We start from the raw sequence: 22,113 nt of genomic DNA, 5'->3' as shown, positions 1-22,113 counted from the left end.
CTTACAGGCGGCTTGGGCATAAAAACCAAAAAAGTCTGTGAGAGAGATAAGTGAGTCATATATTAACTGTAAAGAGCTAACTACTATATGAGTAGGCTAAAAAAAAGCTACAAAGAACTTTACAACCAATAAACCGACTATATTATTAGCCTTGCTCTGGCTAAAATAGATCCACTGCACGATGTAGTGCACCGGAATTCCGAAAGCCGCAATTAACTTTTCCTTTCCCCTTTCACTTCGAGTACACTTCACGTCCGTCATCTTCACCTCCCCACTCTGGCCCACCGTTGCCACAGCTCACACCTCACGGTCACGGGACAGTACGAGCTGGTGGTGCATCTCCTTGTCTCTCCTTGACGCCTGCTTCCCCCCAGCACAACCTCGCTCCCACTCCCAACCACTCCGCCACTACCGCCTCGCCTGCGCCCGCGCCTCCTCCCTGCGGCCTCGGCCGCGCCAGCGACATGGCCATCCCCGTCGAAGAGGCCATCGCCGCCCTCTCCACCTTCTCGCTCGAGGTACGCACGCACTGCCGCTCCTCGTGGTCCCCGTTCCGGCCCCCCGCCTCAATTTCGCACCTGATCTGCTCGTCCTCGTAACCCATAGGCGAAATGCAGCGCTTGCGCGTTTTGGTCCGGGTAGCTTACGAGTTCATTTGCTTGCTCGTGCTCAAAGCTGGGGATGCTCGGTGATGTGGGAATTTAGGGATTTTGGTATAAAAAAATAGGCTTAGCGCAAAATCCGACTGGAACGATGAGGAGTGTCTGGTGGTTGTTCACGTGATTATGCGGGATAATTCATAATTGGACCAACGCGGCACTCCTTTTACCGATATATGCCCAGTTTTAACCCCCCAGGAGGAGTGTTTTGCGCTGCTGCCCTTTCTTATATTTGTTGTGACGGGAGAATAAAAGAGAGGGCATCCACTTTTGCTAATACCCATCCATACTCAAAATGCTAGGCATCGACAGTGTACTTTAAGTGCACTGATAGGTGAAATGTAGAAGGATGTCGTAGAGATTTGCAATACCTGCCAACTCTAGTGTATTAGGTGTACTACACTGGTATGAATCGTGTTATAGAGAAGTTTTGATTTGATGGTTCTCTGAACTGATTGAGAGGTGTTGACATTCCCACTTGTAGTCTGTGTTTGGTTCTGTGATTGGTCCCTTGGTGTGTGCCATTCATTCTTCTTTGTATCAGAATGAATGTTTTGTGTTTGCTGGACTCACTTTTCAAATTATTTTGCTACATTTCAAATTTCAGGATGAGCAACCGGATGTGCAGGGGTTAGCTGTGCTCCTGTCGAGTGAAAGATATGCGACTAACAGTCCTATTGGTATGTGACAAACATAACATTGCCTTTTGTACTGTTAGTTTTAAGTACATTAGTGATTATTCTACATGGCTGTCATGGTGATGCTATAGGCTGATGTCTAGATAGCACTTTATATTTCTTCCTTGTTATACTATCCAAGCAAAACTTCGGTACTTGAATTAATATTAAGTGTTGCCACAGTTTCTTAATGCTCTATTATCGTCTGAAATTTGTAATTTCATGTTCAGAATACAGCGATGTTGCTGCTTATCGTCTATCACTAGGAGAAGATACAAAAGCAATCAACCAGCTGGTATGTAGTTCCTCGTTTTCCTTGTGATTGGTTGATTGAATTGCACATCCTATTTGCTTCAATACCCATAAACGTTTCAACCCTGTTTGGAAACCGATGTCTTTAAGAGATGTCCTTGCGAACTGATAACTCAGCTGCTAGTGGTCTAGATGAAATATAGAGTTTTAATCAAGGAGGAAATCTCAGCCATTGATTCATTGTAGTGATGTAGTCTATGCTCCTGCTGCCTACCCAAGGCACCTCGAGGATGCCACTCCCTGATAAAACCACTTCTGTTTCCATTTTGGGTTGCCTCCTTCCCCTGCCAGAGCACGTAACAGAGACAAATTAATTAAATTGCACCCAAGCACACGGACACAAACTTCCTTCCATGGTAATCAATTCTTTGCGTATATGGGCTCATGTGTGTTACCTAAGATCCTCCCTTGGTTTATTGACACTTGTGAACCCTGGCTGTACCTTTTTTTGTCTTTTATGATAAGGAATTTGAAGTTCATCTGGGTCTCAAAGCTAGCCTTAATTGCTGCAAATATGCTGTAAATATGGTTAGCAAGTGCCTTACCGCCTTTCATGAAATATAGAATGTGGGAGTTATTTCACGTTCCTATGGGAACGTAACTCTCCTTTGGAAGTTTTGAGTTCCATATGGTCCCTATTTTGTCAGAAAAAACTTTGTGGGGACCATTTGAAGGAACAGAGGTAAGCCTGGAGAGGATTTGTATGTTTTGATCTGTCGCCACCCAGTGCTTTACTGATTTACTCATTTCATGATCTTATTTTTAAGGTATATGCATGTCTCTTTTTCTCTCTTTAAATCATTGTCTTGTCTGCTTTATGTAATCACACTATTTCATGCGGCACCAAATGAGATATGATTACCTTTTTTTTCCCACTGTCTCGTGGATGGAAAAAAATTGCAGAATACGCTGATCCAAGAAGGAAAAGAAATGGCATCTTTGCTATATACATACCGTAGCTGTGTAAAAGCTCTACCTCAGGTTAGCCTTAGTTAACTTTCTCTGTCCACTGCTTGTTGCATTATGCCATTTATACTGTTATGCAAAGAAACTTCTTGCCATGCCTATTTTCCTTCCAATCCCACAACATACCAATATGTGTATACATGCATGTCAGTATTTCTTGTAATGAGTGTAATTAAGTAAACAATGTTTTCTACCTTTTTTTTTTGTTGCTGCTAGTCTATTATACCTTATCCCAATGCCAGTTTTCTGTCATCAGATATGTGAAGTTATTCTACTTGCATACAATTACTCTCTTTTCGCACCTTCCATGCCAATCAATCAAAATCTGGGTGACCGTTGATCAATTTAAATTTGTTGATTGAATCACATTCTCCAAAGGTGCTTGGTATGTTCGTGAAATAATATATTATAGAACCTTGAATGCAGCTTCCTGATTCAATGAAGCATAACCAAGCGGACTTGTATCTGGAAACCTATCAAGTTCTTGACTTGGAAATGAGTCGTTTACGTGAAATTCAGAGATGGCAAGCTTCTGCTGCTTCTAAGGTAGTAGCTACAGCGTGTTTGATTTCTTCGAGATACTTATCTCTTCTATAGGGTATTTCCTTCAAAAGGCACTTGTTGCAGCACCTCTTGTTGAGTTTCACACCATTGTATCATCTGTTGCAGTTGGCGGCTGACATGCAGAGATTCTCTAGGCCAGAGAGACTGGTTAATGGACCCACGATCACTCATTTTTGGTTTGTTCTTTCTCCTGGTCACTATTGCTTAGCATTTTTTTGAGACATCCTCTCAGATTGCATAGGAACATAGCTTCAAAGCTAACCTAATTCCTCCATGTTCTAACTCAGTAACTGTTTGTTCTTTTCTTTTCAAGTTGAGAATGATATGTATGATTTTATCTTGATATCACTCATGTGATTCATTTCCATAAAAGATACCTCATTTTTGCTTTTTGCGTTCTCGGGGTGGGGTTGCTGCTCGTGTTGGGTTTCCTCTCTAACTTCCTTGGGAATAAAAGCTTTTCTTTTTCTTTGTTGTGTCGCTCATGCAGGTCTATGCTGAAGTTGCTTGATGTCCTACTGCAGCTTGATCATCTCAAGAATGCAAAAGCAAGCATACCTAATGATTTTTCATGGTACAAGAGGTACATTGTCATGTCTTGTCTTTTAGAGCACCTATGGCAGTGACAGAAATGAGTGTAGAACTGTAGAAATTTTCTGACTGCCAGTTGATCACCTTGTTATTTGATATGCTATTTCTTTTCCTTGGTGGGATTTATTTTTAGATATACGTGAGAGATTAGGGGTAGCGCCAATTGAAGAAAAGCTTGTCCAACACCGGTTGAGATGGTTTGGACATGTGCAACGGAGACCTCCAGATGCACCGGTGCGTAGTGGAATCCTAAGTCAGGATAGTAACGTGAAGAGAGGCAGAGGAAGACCGAAGTTGACTTGGGTAGAGGCAATAAAAGGAGACTTGAAAGGATGGAATATACCCAAAGACTTAGCCTTAGATAGGAGTGCTTGGAAGACAGCTATTCACGTGCCTGAACCTTGATTGCTTCTGTTGGGTTTCAACTCTAGCCTACCCCAACTTGTTTGGGACTTAAAAGCTTTGTTGTTGTTGTTGTTGGTGGTGGTGGTGGTGGGATTTATTTTTAGTGTCAATTAGTACAACTGGAGTTCACATACCCTTTAGTGTGTTTCATAAACTACCATAAAAATGGCATGCTCTTATATCTGTGTTTTTATGCCCATAGTGTCATCTGATGTTTGTATGCAGCTGTATTGAATGTACTGCCTCAAGTTGCTCTGACAATAGTCTTTGCATGTGTAAAAAATATTTGCTCTCTGAATAACTAGTTTAAGTGGTGGAGAGCAACATTTGCAACTTTGAATGGACTAATTTTTTATAGATACTATAAAGTTACGAATTCACTTGCAATATAATTTGGATACTCTGTACTTTCCAGTAAAGCCTAAGATGGTAAGCATGTAGTAATGCATGTCATGTCACTTTTACCACTTAATAAATATTACAACTTTGCAACTTACTTATTAGTCCAGGATCATATATCAACATCCAGATACTTTTTATAGTAAATTTTATTTTCTTTTGATTTATGGATTCTAGGGTATTCCCATGTTTGATTGCTAGTACATGTCCTCTTAGATGCAGCGATTGATTTTTGTTTATATTTTCATGCAGAACGTTCACTCAAGTAAGCACCCAGTGGCAGGATACCGACACCATGAGAGAAGAGCTGGATGATCTTCAGGTTGCTGCTTTGTCATTGCTCTTCATTACAGCTTCTTGTTATGTTCCAGTCTTAAATCCTTTCTGGTTATTTGTGCACCATTTATTCCTTTTAATACCAATTTCCCCACTCTGACACCACTATACCAATCGAATATGATATATTTTTTCCGAACGACGAAGGAGAGATGTGTGTCATTTCATTAAAGAGAGAGTACTAAATGAGTAATGTACGATGCCACACACTCAAGACCCAAATACTGTAGAATAACTGAAACATGTGCACCATGCTTGAACAAAGGATATGGCCAAAGTGCAAGAACACCGACCCAGGGCAGAAGCCCTGGCTGTACACCATAGCCCCTCCCTCCCTCCCTCCTCCTCCTCCTCCTCCTCTAGCGTCCACACTACCAAGTCAATTATGATAACAGGACACAAGAGCCTTGTGCGCTATTTTCCTTGCCATTTTACTTTTATAGAGTTGGGTTCCATTGTGTTAAGCTCAGCAATTACTCCATGTTTAAAATAATATACAAATTAGTAGAATTTATAAGAACTTGATCTACAGACATAAGTTACAGGAATTGCAGGGTAATGTTTTTGACAGTGTAGTTGATACTATTACCAGCATCTAATGGATTGCATGCTTGTGAAGTATCTTGATTCTTGAGTAGAATAAACACTTGTAAAATAGTTTAAAATAAGAACACTTCCAAAATTCTGATTTTCAAAGGGATGGAAGTGGACTAAATAAATTCCTCACTGAATTGTTTGACACATGTAAGTATTATCACGATAGCTAATATATATGCATTTTTAACTTGATTTCTCGCTTGCATTTGCAGATTTTTCTGAGCACCAGATGGGCCATCTTGTTAAATTTGCATGCTGAGATGTTTCGGACAAATACGTATCCCACTTTCTGTGTATGAACATCACAATTGTTTGCTTTTATAAGCATTCTATATGAGTTCTTTCAGATGATTTTGTTTCAAGTAGTAGGAAAAATATGCAATTTCATAATTGATAAGTTTTGATACATTTACAACAAAGATAATGTCTCTTGTAAGTTTTCTTGCTGTAGGTGAGAGGTTAAGTAACTTTGTATGATTGACTGAATGTATTTTTTAATTTTTTTAGAGCATGTTGAGAATTTAGCAACACAACCCTGCACTTGAATTTTTTTAGTGAAAACTCACTTATTGGAACACCTTTTAGATGTCCATAATACAAATCTGCACACCAGTATCATAGATTCTGTGCTTGTAGCTGAGCTGTCTAAGTAGCTGATTGTTAGTTTATGTAAGATTTCATATGGCTATAAATTCTGCTTGTTGCTATGCACCTGTTACGCTAGAACAGATTAATTTTCATGCCTGTGGTTGCTTCATTTTATGTGTCTATCTGTTGTTGATTTTCTTAACTTAAAACAACAGCGTTGAGGATATTCTACAGGTTCTTATAGTATTTTGTGTGGAGTCATTGGAATTGGACTTTGCTCTTCTTTTTCCTGAGCGCCATACCCTACTCCGTGTCCTCCCAGTTTTGGTTGTCCTAGCAACCTCATCAGAGAAGGAGAGTGAGTCGCTTTATAAGAGGGTGAAGATAAATCGTCTTCTCAATGTTTTTAAGGTTTGATCATCTCCTTGTAGATATCCACTTAAGTCTACTTATAATTAGAATTTTTGGAGGAGTTGATGTTTATCTGATTATGCTACTTCATATTTTTAAACTTGCTGTTGCTCTTACCTTTTTTTTTTACAGAATGACCCAGTGATCCCGGCATTTCCAGATCTGCATCTCTCTCCTGCTGCAATTTTGAAGGAATTGTCATCATATTTTCAAAAAATTTCGAGTCAAACTCGTCTCCTTGCTCTTCAAGCACCTCATGAAATTCAGGGTCGAGAGCTACAAGAATATCCTTTCTGCTGAGTTTTCTAAACATTTTTTCACAAATGGGTTCAAACAAATGCTGGTTTCTTACCTGGACAGAGTCCCTATTATGTACAAAAAACAGATCCCCATGATTTATTCCACATAAAGGCAAATGGAATTTTGTCAGAGCCGGAAGCGCAACCAGAACGAACTAAATTTGCATATGGTAGGTCATAGTATGCTTGAAATTCCTTAACTAAACCACTTATCAGAGGCATTACTTGATTTTGAATCACATGGGAACTATGAGAGCTGAGCATGACGACTTCTCTATACGTTTTGCCTCTGCTATGGATCAGGTAAAACATATAAAATTTTTCATTGCATCACTCTATTAATATTTTTTCTAAAATGACTGTAAAATTGATATTGCACGACTGCACGAGTCATGAGCCATTACTATTGCTGTCCTTATGGATGATAATCACTGTCTGAACATTGTTTCCACCATTGCTCCCAACTGAATTCTCTATCTTTAGTTTGATGAAACATATATTTGCACTATAAACTTAAAAAAGTATTTCATTTAACACTGAGATAGTAACACTTATTTGTCTTTGGTGTGCTCTTTCATGCACTGATATTGATCTGTTCTTTCAGATGATAAGATTGAAGTCATCGGATGGCGTGGATAATGACTGGTCCCGAGATATCAAAGGGAACATGTATGATATTGTTGTTGAAGGCTTCCAGCTTCTTAGTCGTTGGACTGGCAGGATTTGGGAACAATGTGCCTGGAAATTCTCTCGCCCTATTCCAGATTCGCAACAAAACCCCACGACATGTTTTGACTATGAAAAGGTCTTATCCACTTCACTGCAATCAGTTCTCACTTTTCTACAACAAGTTCTGATTGCTTCTTGACTATTGAAGCTATTATAAGTTACATAATTCCATTTCCTTATGCTGCTGCTTGTTTAAGTGCTGATCTTTTGTAAAGAAAATAACGGTGTACTACTGTACTGTATCAGTATAGCCATTCCCTTTCCTTTGTAGTCAATGCTGTTGTGAATTAGATTATGGCACCCTACTGTTCATTTTGGACCGACCAGGCAGTGCTAATTGGGAACTAGATTTATAGTGATTAGTTTCCTAATTTGTCGGGTTTGTTCCGTTGTAAATATATTCCATGTATTTTAGGTAAATTTCCTAAGTTTAGGTCTATGAATGGGTCACATTCCATTGGAACTAAGAAAGAATTCCTTTTCTTTTATTTGTTATCTTTCAATCTCTTAGTTCTTTTATCCGATTATACTCCTTCCGGTTTCCTAAAGGATGTCGTTTTGAGGTTGTCTTAAGTCAAACATTTTAAACTTTAACTATAAATAATTTCTTTTGGATTGAGTTTGAAAATATGAAAGTGGTGTAAGTAGATTCATCTCGAAATGTAGTTTCATAAAAGTATATATTGACTATATTTTATAGCAAAAATTAACGGTCAAAGTTGTTTTTTGGAGACCGTGTCGCTGTCCAAAACGACATCCTTTAGGAAACCGGAGGGAGTATGTGCCTCTTGAGGCCTCGGAAAATTTTAATATTTTATGAACCTTGGGGGTTATGTACATGAATGATTTTGTCTTCAGTAAATGGTCCCCCTCATAACATTTTAAATGTTCTGTCACTCTGCTGCTTATAGTTTTCTTCATTACAATGTAGGCTTTGTTATTTAAACATGCATTGTGGTGGAAAAGTTATGTTAGTAATCCATTAGCGTTGCAAAATTCTCTTTTGTTTTCCTTGATTTGTTTTTGGTGTTGCGATAAAGTATTTATAACTTCGGAACTCATAACTACAATATGAATTTTCACCTTTTTTGTGTTCATGACTTGATGTTTATTGCTTATTTGCAATGCAGGTAGTACGCTATAACTATACTGCTGAAGAACGAAGGGCTCTGCTTGAATTAATTGGTTACATAAAGAGTGTTGGATTGATGATGCAGCATTGTGATACTTTAGTGTCTGAAGCTTTGTGGGAAACAATACACATGGAGGTCCAAGATTTTGTACAGGATAAACTTGATACTATGCTTCGTACAACATTTAGAAAGAAGAAGGACCTTTCTCGGTAAATAATTCTGTCTCTTGCAACCATCCTGTTGTTTACTTTACAGTGGACATTGTATATATGCTATCCAAAGTTCCAATGGGTTCAGACATTTCTGATTCTCTGTTTTATTGATTTTGTGATTGACAGTCTTTGAACTGGATCTTGTGTGACAATGCACTCCTATTTTGAGAATGGATTTGAAAAACTAAAAAGTTTTACTCATTTTCCTTTGTATTCTTTCAGGATTCTCTCTGATATGCGAACCCTCTCAGCAGATTGGATGGCCAACACTAGTAAGGCAGACCCAGAGCAGCACTCACTACACCAAGAAACTGAGGAAATGAGACAAAACACATTTTACCCAAGACCAGTTGCACCAACAGCTGCACAGGTTTCATTCATGTTTTTTAGTATGCAATGATCTATCAATTTAAGTTCTTAGCCTCTGCATTGCCTGACAAAGTTCGTGTTCGAACATTCCCCCAGTGCTCATGCAATACTCTTCAAGATTGTAGGAGGCTAGGTGACAATGTTTTAGGACAAACTGCATTGTTACTTTTTATTGATTTCAGTAGTATAAAATGGGAAAACTACAGTAGGAAATCATCTAGACTTGGCTCATCTTTTCTGATTATTGACTTTAGTTTTGGAAAACTCTCTTAACTGTCGTATTCAATCAATGCACATCCTTATTGCGCTCACTTGAAAAGTAAATAAAAAGGTTTGTCTACAACTTTTATTCTTTGGAACATTTATATTTTTGGCAGGGTGGGTTTTGGGAGGTTGGGGGGGGGGGGGGGGGGGGGGGGGTTAATGTCAGAAAGTAGCTCATTTTAACAATTAACTGGTCATAACAAACTGTAAAGTTGTCACTTCATTTCTTTTATTTATTTATGCTGGAACATTTGTTGTATTTTTGTATTCTACTTAGAATATCTTTTGTTTACTGCACTGCTGACGTAACTATTATTGTTGTACTTTTACCAATACTTTTACAGATTCATTGTTTGCAATTTCTTATATGTGAGCTTGTATCTGGTGGTAATCTGAGAAAACCTGGAGGACTATTTGGGAATAGTGGCTCTGGCATACCTGTGGAAGATCTTAAACAACTAGAGACATTTTTCTACAAGCTTAGTTTTTTCTTGCATATTTTGGATTATACAGGTGCGTACTTGATCTGAGTCAATCTTAAAGATAGCAATTCACATGCACTTAAGAGTTCTGTGGTAACATTTCATATGTTTCATATTTTAATCAAGGGGAAATATTCAACTAACCTTCATTTCACTACTCTGAATTTCAGAAATTCATATTTACTGTTTGTTTATCCTGTTGCTTTGGAGTGTACAATTAACTGCTACCCTTTTTTGGTATATATGCAGCGACTATTGGTACTCTAACTGATCTTGGGTTTCTTTGGTTCAGAGAATTTTACCTTGAATCTTCTCGTGTCATTCAGGTGGAGCATTTTTTGTTTTCCTCTTTGAAGTATAATGAAATTGTAGATGGGAGGAACTATTATTGAGAATTCAGATGTAGATTTTTTTAAGCAGCTTGTTGTAAATACTAATAGTGCAGACTAATACTAATTTATGTCTTGGTGACAGTTTCCAATTGAATGCTCGCTCCCGTGGATGCTGGTGGACCATGTCATTGAATCACAAGATGCTGGTCTTCTCGAAAGCATTTTGATTCCATTTGACCTTTACAATGACTCTGCTCAACATGCACTAACTTCTCTCAAGCAGAGATTTCTTTATGATGAAATTGAAGCTGAGGTAGGCAGTTACTATTGTGTCTTGACTATCCATTCATGCACTTCCATATTTTGGTAGGTGCCAGACATGTTCTCCCTCTTAACTGTGTTTTTGTTATTGTAGCTTTCTTGCTGAATATATTCAACCAAATTAAAAGAATTCAACGATATTAACTTTCTCAGCTATGTAGCATCAAAATTCATTTTGGTTCATATTTAGGCTGGCAGTGGTGTTTTAAGTCCTGCATGGTTAGTCTAGTTGCATTGCATATGATTATATGAATCACCATCTAGGAAGAAAGCAAGGTGGTGGTGTGGCTTGGGATTACTCATGGTCATAGAGTCAAAATTCTATCATCATGCATTTGCAAACTTCTTACCTGTATTACTTGTGCACTGCCCTGTAGGTTGATCTTTGCTTCGATCTTCTTGCTCAGAAGCTTAATGAGATCATCTTTACATATTACAAGAGCTGTGCAGCAAGGTATCAACCTTTTCGTCTGTTTCATCCATTTGTATATGCAGAAAGGAGTTGTACTACAACATTATAAAAAATGTGCCAATAATTTTGAATAAAATATCTATTGATTCTAAATGTCTCTTGTACTGATCTTTGCCTTCATATGCAGTACTCTTCTTGATAGTTCATTTACATATGCATGCGATGATGGTGAGAAGTACTTTGTCAAACCTTTGCGATTTGACGCGATTTTCAAGTTAAGGAGAGTAATGGTAAGGACTCAGCTCATATGATTTGGTTCAGGGTATAGTTTTGCTTTTGCTATTAAACCAACCCTTAGTTTTGTTTGATTCATTTTTATCATCTGTCATTTTTTGCTTTGTCTCATTAGATGCTTGTTTGCTCTTTTTTTGTCATCGTTGTCAGTTGGACTGTTAACGATCCATTTTTGACTGAATGCCATCATTATCAGTTGGACTCAGCTGGCAGAAGATCAGTCTAAGATTATATCATTGCTGTTCACACCCATTTGACTTGTATTCTGTAAGTCGAAACTGCCCTAAACAGTGTTGGGCCAAAAAATGCCAAAAGTTGGCACAAGCAAATAAACACATGGGAAGTGAGTGGAAAAAGTGAAGTTGATAAAAATTGATGGCAGAAGAAAAATCAGGGGTCCCCTTAGTTCCAAAAACAAAATTATCCTGATATTGACGTTGATGCCTTTTCAGTATTTTTTTAATGAAGAACAAATTTGTTCTTTCATTTGAAAGAATAATATGTAGTTTTCCCAATAGTTCACTAATCTTTAAACTAACTGGTTGATATGCTTCTCAATATATATGAAACTGCGTAGTTACATTACTCTTCTATATTTTTTTTCTTGAACATACTCTTCTATAATTTGAGTGCAACAATAACACTCGGCTTCCAAATGTGTGTTCCAGAATTGGCAATCCATGAGATTGATACCACATCTACCATAACAACACTAGCACTGAGGGTATTCTTGTTGGATTTCATAATTTGATTTCTTGTATCATGATTATGTTGTGCATTCTTGAATTTGGACCATTGCATCCAGCTTCAGCCTAAGTTTGGCCTTTTATTTACTCTTGTACCTTTGCTGCAGCCTCTGAAATCTGAACCAGTAGCGAGCATTTCGTCCCTTTGTTTATTCTTTGAATCAAGGAAATACATTTGTCTGATTATAAACTCAGTTTTTTCCTTCTTATTTTATGAAATTAACCTTCTAGGAAGATTTATAACATGTCATCTAGTTTATTGCATTATTACTGAAGGATTTCATTTTGCATCTCAGGTTTTAGGGAGGACAATTGACCTAAGAAGCATAATTACTCAGAGAATGAACAAAATATTCAGGGAAAATATTGACTTTTTGCTTGAGCGCTTTGAAAATGGAGATCTATGTGGTGTTGTGGTAAGAATGTTTTACTTTTGTTTATACAATCTAATTGCTGCTGCTGGTAAATTATTGTTTTGGAACCACTTTTTTTTGTCTTCTCAAATTAGGAACTGCAACAACTATTGGATATTTTGGAGCTTACACATCAATCAATATCAAGATTTCTTGAATTGGATTCTTATTCTCTTATGCTTAGCGAGATGCAAGAGAATCTTTCGTTGGTTTCTTATTCAAGTCGCATCTCTTCTCAGGTTTGGGACCTTACCATGTTACACTCATGAGTTCGATTAATGCACAATACATGTAATAATGATTTAATCTTACAACTTCTGGTGATCATGGTCTATAATATGCCTGTATCAGCTTGTACTTAATTTTTTTTTTCTTGAACGACGCAGGAGAGTAGAGTGTCATTTCATTAAGAAGAGAGTGTGCTAAATATACAACGCACACACAATACACAATAGGGTTAGTATTGTTGAAAATACAGTCGTTTTGGTCATTCGGTGTTTCCAAATATCCCAAGCTCTAGTATGATCAAAGTATTGAGGCCTTTTCTGTGCTCCTTGTACAATCTGTTGATTGTCCTGTTCCACTAGCTGGAGAAGGAAAACAACATCTGTGGTTGTGGAGATAGGGCTTGCAGTTGAAATTTCTGAAAAACAGTGTACCACACTTCCCTCGTGACTACTTTGGTTGGCAGGTTCTGAAAAACAGTGTTCTTTTTTGGTTGGCAGGAAAAAATAACAATCATTGTTTTTTTTAAAAATGCAGGAGAGCTGCAATTCATTGCATTAATAGAAGGAAAGTTTGTTAGGTTACGGGCCCTAGCTGCCTATACAACTTACAGCAGATGTGCCACTGTCATGAAAAAGATGACCCAGATAAACTACCACACCTGCCTACCACTCAACTCGTGCGTGCATGCACCAAAAAAAGAAAAAGAACACTACAGGGAGTAGGCCCTGGAAGTCCCTGTCTCCTACAGTACACACAAAGAACCTTCACTAATCATTACCAGTCATTGATGGTTTTTCAAATTCTGGATTGTGCAACCAGTGAATGATGTATTGTTTGTTGGGAATTACTTGAGAAAGAGAAACAATTTGGTAGCAAAATCTTGCTTAAAATCACATTAAGGGCTTGTTTGGTTTGGTGGGGATTGGAGGGGGATTGAAAGGAATTGAGGGGATTAAATCCCTTACAAGTCAAAATCGCCCTCATCTCCTCCAATCCCCTTGGGAGGGGATTAACCGAACAAGCCCTAAAGGGTGCATTGCATTATGAAATGCATTTTTATGCTTATCCCTGCAAAATTTGCTGTTTCATCTAATCAAAATGATGCTATTTTTCTGGTCGATCCAGATATGGAGTGAGATGCAGACAGATTTCTTGCCGAATTTCATCTTATGTAATACCACACAGCGGTTTGTCCGATCCATAAAAGGAACTCACCACTCTTTGCATAGATCAAGTGCTTCTACTGGGAAGCCCTACTTCTATTGTGGATCACATGTAAGCATTAAATATTGTTATGGACTAATGATCAGAGACATCTCTACTCTAATTTGGAAACTGATAAGTTTTACTTATGGCGATTCACAAGATATTATAATATGCATCTTGGACTAAACTATGTCTTCCATTTTTACCGCAGTGTTTTACAATTTGTACCTACCAACAAAGCTATACTTCAATTTGTGCTATTCCATGCTCTTGTTTTCTTTGTAGGATTTGACCATGGCATACCAGGGTCTTGCTGGGCTGTACCGTGACTTTTTTGGAGTCCCTCATATGTTTGCAGTTGTTAAACTTCTTGGTTCCAGATCATTGCCTGCAATCATCCGTGCTTTACTGGATCATATATCAAGTAAGGTGAGTAGTAAGGAGCATTGTATTGTGTTATACACCAGAAGGCACAAAATTCAAACAACACACTTCAATGGATGAACAAGCTTGACATCTTTTCATCTGACAGCAAAATAGGAGACACCTAGAAAACAATCAAATGTACTATGAAGCTAATGTTTTTTCTTCCTTTTTAGATTACAGGTTTGGTACCGAAAATAAATGCACTGCAAGAAGCATTACCAAAATCTATTGGGCTTCTTTCATTTGATGGTGGTATAGCAGGTAACATGTTAGCTGGTGGCAATCATGGTTCTAAATTCCATTGTGAATGAGTTGTTTCTTTCTGGCTCCCCCAAATGTGGGACTAATACCCCATTACTACTGCACCATCCCTTGTTGCCCTGTTTATTGTGCAATCAACCCTATCTACTTCTGTTCACTGTACTACAAGGGGAAAATATATGTTTACAGAAGTTCCATTTTGAACATGTATTAGGCATGATCATCTCTCCAGAACAGAGCTATCTTTGCAACGTATTATCTTTTATATTGGTGGCAATTTGGTGCACATTTTTTAGGCTATTAGCTACGGTGTTAGGTTCTAATTTAAACTTTGGTGTAAATCTGGTAAATTCATTTTAGAGTATGGACTAGCTGCAATTTCTAGTTTTGGTAAGTCACTTAGCCATCCTATATAGCATGGGCTTAGTCAGCACTGTTGTGTAGTCAAATATCTTTAAATTTCCTTTGTATTTAGTACATACACCAGAATGCAATAGTTCCATGCCAAAAGACATCTCTAAGTTCTAAGAACAGTGGAATCCTGCCTTTATTGTAGGTTGTCAGAAGATAGTTCATGAAATATTGACGTGGGAAGCGAAATCAGAAGTTAAAACTGAAGTTCTTCATGACCTTAAGGAAATTGGAAGTGCTTTGTATTGGATGAGCATTCTGGACATTGTTTTGGTAAGCATATGAACTTTGTTAGTTTCTCAAATTGTTCTGATACTCTGTTTTTCTGTCTTTGGAGTTTTTTTTGGTACCTCAGTAAAATAGTTGAACGTATCATTGTAGATAAGTGGCACAATTTTGCAGTAACCCTACTGAGAGCGCTCAAAAGTTCCCTTGATCTGTGCACTTGAGGATGTCAAGTACTAAAGTCCGATCCACTGAAGTGGGTAGTTTTAACCTCATTGTGCCCGTAGGACAGTTGAACCAAATACTTGTTTCTGACCTAGCCATGGAGATGTGGGCAGTCTGCTTTTTTCTGTTTCATGATTTTCTTTTATTTCTTAATAATATATCCTATATTTATATTTCACTTTTATCTGGTTTGAGTTAAGAGGTTCATTATCCTTTGGATAAGAAAAAGGAGAGCTGCGTATCATTGTATTAAGAAGAAGAAACGGGGGTTTAGAAACCCTATACAAAACACCACTCCTATGAGAACTCAAAACAGACACGCAGAACAGACTGACTTGACAAAAAAACTAAGCTCCTGAGGGCGCAAGGGCGAGGAGATAAGAAACACCTCGAGCCCCAGCCAAACTCCAAAATCTCATGTCTTCTAAAGCAAGAGATGCTACATTGAGAAAAAGGTAGAAAGGTCAATATTACTTAGTTTTATTTTATATATTTTTTTTGGAGGGGGTTGGCTTGCTCCATGATAAGGAGAATAAACATTTCTCAGGGACAAGTTCATGTGTCTCCCTCCAGTGCTCGAACTGTTGCACATGCTGATGCTCTTTCTCCATTCTGCACTTTTATGATGTTCTGTGTAATAACATAGGAAAAATCAAAATTACCCCCCCCCCCCCCCCCCCCCCCCAAGTTTGGATAACTCCCTAATTAACATTTGGTTCGATTTACTCCCCTCAACTATTTTAGTCGATCCAATTTACCTAAATTAACATTTGGTTCGATTTACTCCCCTAAATTAACACGAACAAGTTTGAGTTTTAATTTCAAATTTTGTAGACATCATAACTCATTATTTTAAAAAAAATACATTATGCGTTTTTCGTCAGTATGTTTCATACAATTTTGTATTTCTAGTGTTAATTTATTATTAGATGGCCTAACCTATCAAAATAATGATAGAAATGTAGGAGTATGATGCATTTTTTAACATAATTTATGGTGTCAGCTATAACCTCATAAATTTGAATTCAAAATCAACTTGGACGTGGAGAAACAAAAAATATCTTGTGTAAATTGGACCAACTGAAATAGTTTAGGGGGGCAAACCAAACCAAATGTTACTACGTTAGTTTAGGGGGTTATCTGGACATAGGCCAAACTTAGGGGTAGTAACTTGGACCAGGCCAATAACATATGTGTCGGTGCAGAAAATGACCAACTAGTGAATATTTATAGTTTTGCTGTACGTTGTGATCGGAGGTGGCCTAGCACTCAATGACACAGGATTTATATTGGTTCGGGCAACGTGCCCTACGTCCAGTCGGGGTCGGTCGGTGACTTTATTCCTGAGCCTAGGTGCTCGAAGTTTGCAGTGGGGTTACAAACGAGAAGGAGAAAGATGGGGTGTGCAAGAGGTCCGGTCGGAAGGGCCGAGAGTGACAGGAACTTCGCATGAGCTAAGTGTTCAAGCGGGTGCTTGAGGTCCGAACCTGGCGGTTCTGTGGTTGTGAGCTATCGATCTAAGGAACTCTGATCAACTGGGATCGGTCTCTTTGTTGGAGGAAGCGCACCCCCTTTTATAGATGAAGGGGATGGCTTTACAAGTGAGATGGTGAGGGTACGTATGCTGCCGAGCCTTGTTGCCCACACCGGCGGGTACAAGATAGTGGTAGGCGCCTACAACATTGTTGATGTTACTGTAGAATGTCAGATGCATGTGGGAGGTCATGCTGCCTTCTTCAGGGACGGTGGACGTCGGTACCTGCAAAATGCTGCTGGATGCCTAGAGGCATGAGAGGAGTCTTACCACGTTTACCGGGTATGGTGAATCCCGACGCCTACAACATTATTGATGCCCAGAGGCATGTGAGGGGCTTTTTGCCATACGGGAGTCCAGCGGCGCCTACAATACTTATCGGTGTTTCGGACGGGGGGGTCCTCAACCGACTAGTAAATTTGAGCTGCGTGCCCCTAATCCCGGATGGTGATGCAAAGAGACACAAGGTGTATACTGGTTCAGGCAATCGGTGTCCTACGTCCAGTCTGAGAGATCGATCTTGTATTCCTTGCACCGGAGTGCTTGTAGTAGGGGGTTACAAGCTAGGTGAGAGAGGGAGCTAGTCCCAGGTCTCGGCGAGGCGTCGCGGGGGCCGCTTGAGACGTTGCTCTCAGGCGGCTGGGATGTGTGCGTGTGTGTGTTACAAGGTGTTCTTCTCCGTTCGTCCCCCTCTAAGTGGCCCAAGTTCTCTCCTTTTATAGTTGAAGGGAGGACAAGGACAGTACATGTGCTAACTATACGGCGTCGTGCCAACAGGGGCGGCATGTCCGAGCCCTGTGGCCTGTTCCTGTGGCGGCGTGGTCGTCGGAGTGGTCCGTCCTTGGAGCACTGGGGCGACATGCTGGTCCCATCCGATCCTGTGCGTCGTGGGAGCCCCGGGACTGCCTCGGAGGGGGTGCAGCGGTGAACGTACGAGCCGCTGTGGACTGACTGTGCGCGAGACCGAGGCTCGGTCGGTGCCGAGGCTGCACCGCAGTAAGGGGGTCTCGGTGGACACGAACCCCGAGATAGCCGAGACCTTGGTGCACAGTGCCTAGGCCTCGAGAGGGCGGCTGATCTGATGCGCTGGCTTGGAGGCGGTGATGACCCGGGCCAATTTGTCCGTGCAATGTTGTTTTCGAGGCGGGGATCGCGGGGCACAGTGTAGTGTGGGCGCCGATCGTGGGCACAGCGTCAGAACACAGTTGCCGGTAATCCCCGCCTTGCCCTGTCCCAGCCGGCATGGCGCTGATGCGACCTCAGGTCCCGTCGGCCATCCTGCGGTGTAGAGCCATCGTTCGGCTGAGATTGCGGGAGTGGTTGACGTATTAATGGGACATGACGTGCTGTCGGGAGGGTCGGTCGAGGCGGGGGGTGACGGGCTATGGACGAACCGGCCTCGAGCGATACGGAGAATGAGGCCCCGCGCGAGACGGAGATCGGACTCCTTGCCGAGGCCTTCCGCGAGAGGCCTCGCGCGAGGCGGAGATCGGACTCCCTGCTGAGGCCTTCCGCGAGAGGCCTCGCGCGAGGCGGAGATTGCACTCCCTGCCGAGGCCTTCCGTGAAAGGCCTCGCGCGAGGCGGAGATTGCGTCAGGACGCCGAGGCCTCCTGTGCGAGGCTCGAGGCGGGGCGGAGAGCCTGGTAGGCTCGGGCGTGGCCGGTGAGGAGCCTACGGCTTAGCTTCTAGCTTTGCTTTCTGATGGGTTTTAAGTGACCCTTTTGATGTTTGCTCGAGGTACCCGGTTCTATGGTACCCGACAATACTGTAGAGATAAATGTCGGCGCCTACAATATTGTTTGTGTCAGGTGGCTGCAGAGTACTGTTCCGTGCAGGGTATGGTCCCTGGACAGTGGTTTTGACTTGTGAGCTTTGCCTTGCCTTTCTCCGCACGTCTTCTGGTTCCTACCGAGCGGGCGTCCCCGGTCGGATGGCCCCAGTCGGCTTTGGTTGCGCCGGTCGGAGAAGAGCGGTGAGCAGGGTCCTTACGTACCCCGGTCGGAGAGACGCGGGGTCGGAAGTAAGGCTCGGAGCAGGCCTTCTGATCGGAGAGGCCGTCCGGAGATGGCTGGAGCCCGAATCGAGCACTCCGGTCGGATAGGTGGGCCGAAGTAGCCGACGAGCGGGCGTTGCTCTTCTTGGGCCTGGCCTTCCGGTCGGTTGCTGGACCGCCCCTTTGCCCTGTTGTTTTTAGACTCGGGCCGAGCCTTGGCGCAGAAGCCGGTCCCCGAGGGACCCCGGGTTTATGAACCCGACAATATGTATTGTTGACCTTGGTTTGTATACTTCATGTATACTTGAGCTTCATACTTTCTGTCATGGATTTTCCCCTCTTGACTCTCACATTTTTCTGCCTTTCTCATATTGTACTATTATAATCTATTATGATGTAGGATCTTTATTTATCTTATTGTCATGTATGGTTTTTCTCCAACAGAGACAAATCGACACTACACAGTTCATGCAGTCAGCTCCGTGGCTAGGACTGGTTCCAGGAAATGATGGGCAAGTGAAACATGCCTACTCAGATAATACTCCATTTACCACACTTTTAAGTGCTGCCACCAATGCTGTGACATCAAGCCCTGCATGCCCAAATCCATCTACGTTTCTTGTCATGTCAAAGCAAGCTGAAGCTGCCAGTAAGTCCATATAAAACTTACTGTGCCATGTTGTCTAGTGATATTTGTGATATTTGCACCAGATCGATTTTCTCAAGAAAAAAATGATAATTATTTGTGGGCTCTTGCCTTCCAGATCATAGATTGGCCACTGGGCATGGAATCACTGCCTGTAATGTGGGGGAAAATGGTGTTACCTTTGATGAAACCAATTATGCTTAGGGCTTGGGCCTTACCTGGAAATAGATAGATCCCAGCCTAACCTTGTGATAAAACTAAAATCCAAATCACTGGATTGGAACCCCACCATCTTGGCCCATCCAAGAGGACTTGTGATTCCTTTTCTACTTTTTATTTACACTATTATCAGTTTGCATAACACTAATTTTTTGACAGGTCTGCTGTACAAATCAAACCTCAATTCTGGTAGTGTGCTGGAGTATGCTCTTGCATTCACAAGTGCTGCTCTGGATAGACACTATAGCAAATGGAGCGCAACTCCAAAAACAGGTTTTATTGACATTACTACTTCAAAGGATTTCTATCGCATTTTTAGCGGTCTTCAGTATGTAAGTAAACTCCATAGATTTTATCTATTATGTGTTTTCAGCTACTTACTGTGTGTCCCATTAAAAACCTATTGTTAGAATTTCACATTCATTGTTATTCATTTGAATATAAATTGATTGACTTGATGAAAACATGCTATTTTAGTTGTTTTCTCTCACATCAAGGATTGACCAATACTTTCTAACTGAACACCAAACAGTTAGGGAGCTGGCTGCTGGTGGGTGTTTGGACAAGAAATTTTTAGGAAACTGAATATTTTTTATTTAGACACTTTGTCTTCTTCCATTTTGTGTTTTTTCCCCAGCATATGATGTAGCTTGAGCGCTATTTGTGCTTTATATTTTCCAGCTAGTGAGTGAATGTTAGACTTTTACTACTTCTTCCTTGTCTTCGAATTAACAGATCTCTCTTTCTCTCCCCTCCAGAGTTACTTAGAAGATAGCATTAACAATCCTTCAAAGAAACAGGAAATGCTGGGTGATTCTGTAGCATGGGCTGGCTGTACGATCATGTACTTACTGGGACAGCAGCAGCACTTCGAGCTTTTTGATTTCTCCTATCAATTTCTCAACGTGGCAGAAGTAGAAAGTGCGACAGTTTCAAACTATCAATCTTCAGAGAGGACTAAAAGTTCAAATTTCTTGCAAGTAAGATAATTTTTCATTGTACTTATTTTGGGAGCTTCTGTTTTGTTATTACTTATGGTTTAGACCTGCTACTTTTCTGTAGCTTTTAAATTTCATTTTTAACGTTTTTGTTCTTTCATGAGATCATGATATAGAATCAGGGACACATCGTTTGGCAAAACTAGGTGTAGTCCTAAAAGTTTCTCAAAAAAAAAAAACTTGATGTAGGGAGAACATGTAAGTGGATTCATCTCTTTTTGTAAGGTATTGAAAAGACAAATTAATTTTGTATTTGTCTTTTTTCATAACTTCCTAATGCTGTTGTGTTTCACTTGAAAATTTTGAATGGGTGTGGAACATGCTTTTTTATGCATGGCAGTTACTCCCTACGTTGCAAATTATAGTTCACTTTGGGTTTGTCCTAAGTCAAAACTTCTCTTACTTTGACCAAGTTTATAGAAAAATACACCAACATCAAATTAATTTCATTGAATTATCACATGAAATATATTTTGACAGGAGAAATATATATTGAATAAATAAATGGTTAAACTGTAACTCGAGAGACCGTGCCATGTCAAATTTCCACTTGTAAACTGGACCGGTGGGAGTAGGTAACAAGTCGTCTTATCACATTACTACTTTATCTTCCAGGTTTTTATGCCTGGTCTGAAATAGTAATTTTATTAGATGCTTCATTTTTTTATTTGGAAATTCATTGCCCCATGTATGACGTCTTTGGAAAGGGCTACGAGGGCATCCTTGAAGCGATGAGGAAGGCTAGGAGGCTCAATAACCATGTTTTCTCGATGTTGAGGGCACGATGCCCCCTTGAGGACAAGGTTGCATGTGCGATCAAGCCAAGTGGGGCACCGGTTCACCGGATGAAGTTTATGAACACCGTTTCTGCATTCGAGACATTGCCACAAAGAGACACCTAACCAGCTTCCAGGCAGATGTGCAGAATGTACTCTTGTATGTGGGATTATATGTTATGTTGTAAGGTACATGTATATTATGTAGTTGCAATCACCAACGGTGAATCCTGGACTTGAATAACAGAATGTGCTTGCTTGCTGTATATGAAAGGTCTGTTGATCTCAAGAAAAGTTGACCCTGAGTTCTCAAGTTTAACTATCAATTTTGAGACTTTACCTCACCGGACTAAAAATGTACACAGTTGGAGAGTTGAGCCAAAAGACTCATGCATGCTAGTTAACTGTTATTGTCATATGTGGATTTCTCAATCTGCTCTGAAAGTATATTT

General features: G+C 40.3%; 1 protein-coding gene across 1 annotated transcript; it reads left to right on the top strand.

Annotated features, from left to right (window-relative positions):
• The first annotated feature begins 352 nt into the window (after window positions 1-352).
• LOC136553133 (protein PIR) lies at window positions 353-21,980 on the top strand. Its single transcript, XM_066544584.1, has 30 exons — window positions 353-518; window positions 1,267-1,339; window positions 1,567-1,631; window positions 2,552-2,629; window positions 3,041-3,160; window positions 3,284-3,354; window positions 3,669-3,761; window positions 4,826-4,895; window positions 5,719-5,783; window positions 6,310-6,505; window positions 6,638-6,789; window positions 7,014-7,107; window positions 7,409-7,609; window positions 8,664-8,875; window positions 9,101-9,248; window positions 9,856-10,024; window positions 10,243-10,319; window positions 10,468-10,638; window positions 11,024-11,100; window positions 11,246-11,348; window positions 12,395-12,514; window positions 12,607-12,750; window positions 13,865-14,014; window positions 14,231-14,374; window positions 14,545-14,632; window positions 15,189-15,316; window positions 19,467-19,671; window positions 20,047-20,219; window positions 20,646-20,867; window positions 21,593-21,980. The coding sequence occupies exons 1-30, from the start codon at window positions 465-467 to the stop codon at window positions 21,785-21,787; spliced, it is 3,858 nt and encodes a 1,285-aa protein (XP_066400681.1). The 5' UTR covers window positions 353-464; the 3' UTR covers window positions 21,788-21,980.
• Window positions 21,981-22,113: the final 133 nt, after the last annotated feature.

This window comes from Miscanthus floridulus, chromosome 1, assembly GCF_019320115.1.
Source record: "Miscanthus floridulus cultivar M001 chromosome 1, ASM1932011v1, whole genome shotgun sequence".
NCBI classification, from domain to species: domain Eukaryota; kingdom Viridiplantae; phylum Streptophyta; class Magnoliopsida; order Poales; family Poaceae; genus Miscanthus; species Miscanthus floridulus.
The sequence above is the reverse complement of the archived record's forward strand: the minus strand, read 5'-3'. Positions and strand labels throughout refer to the sequence as shown.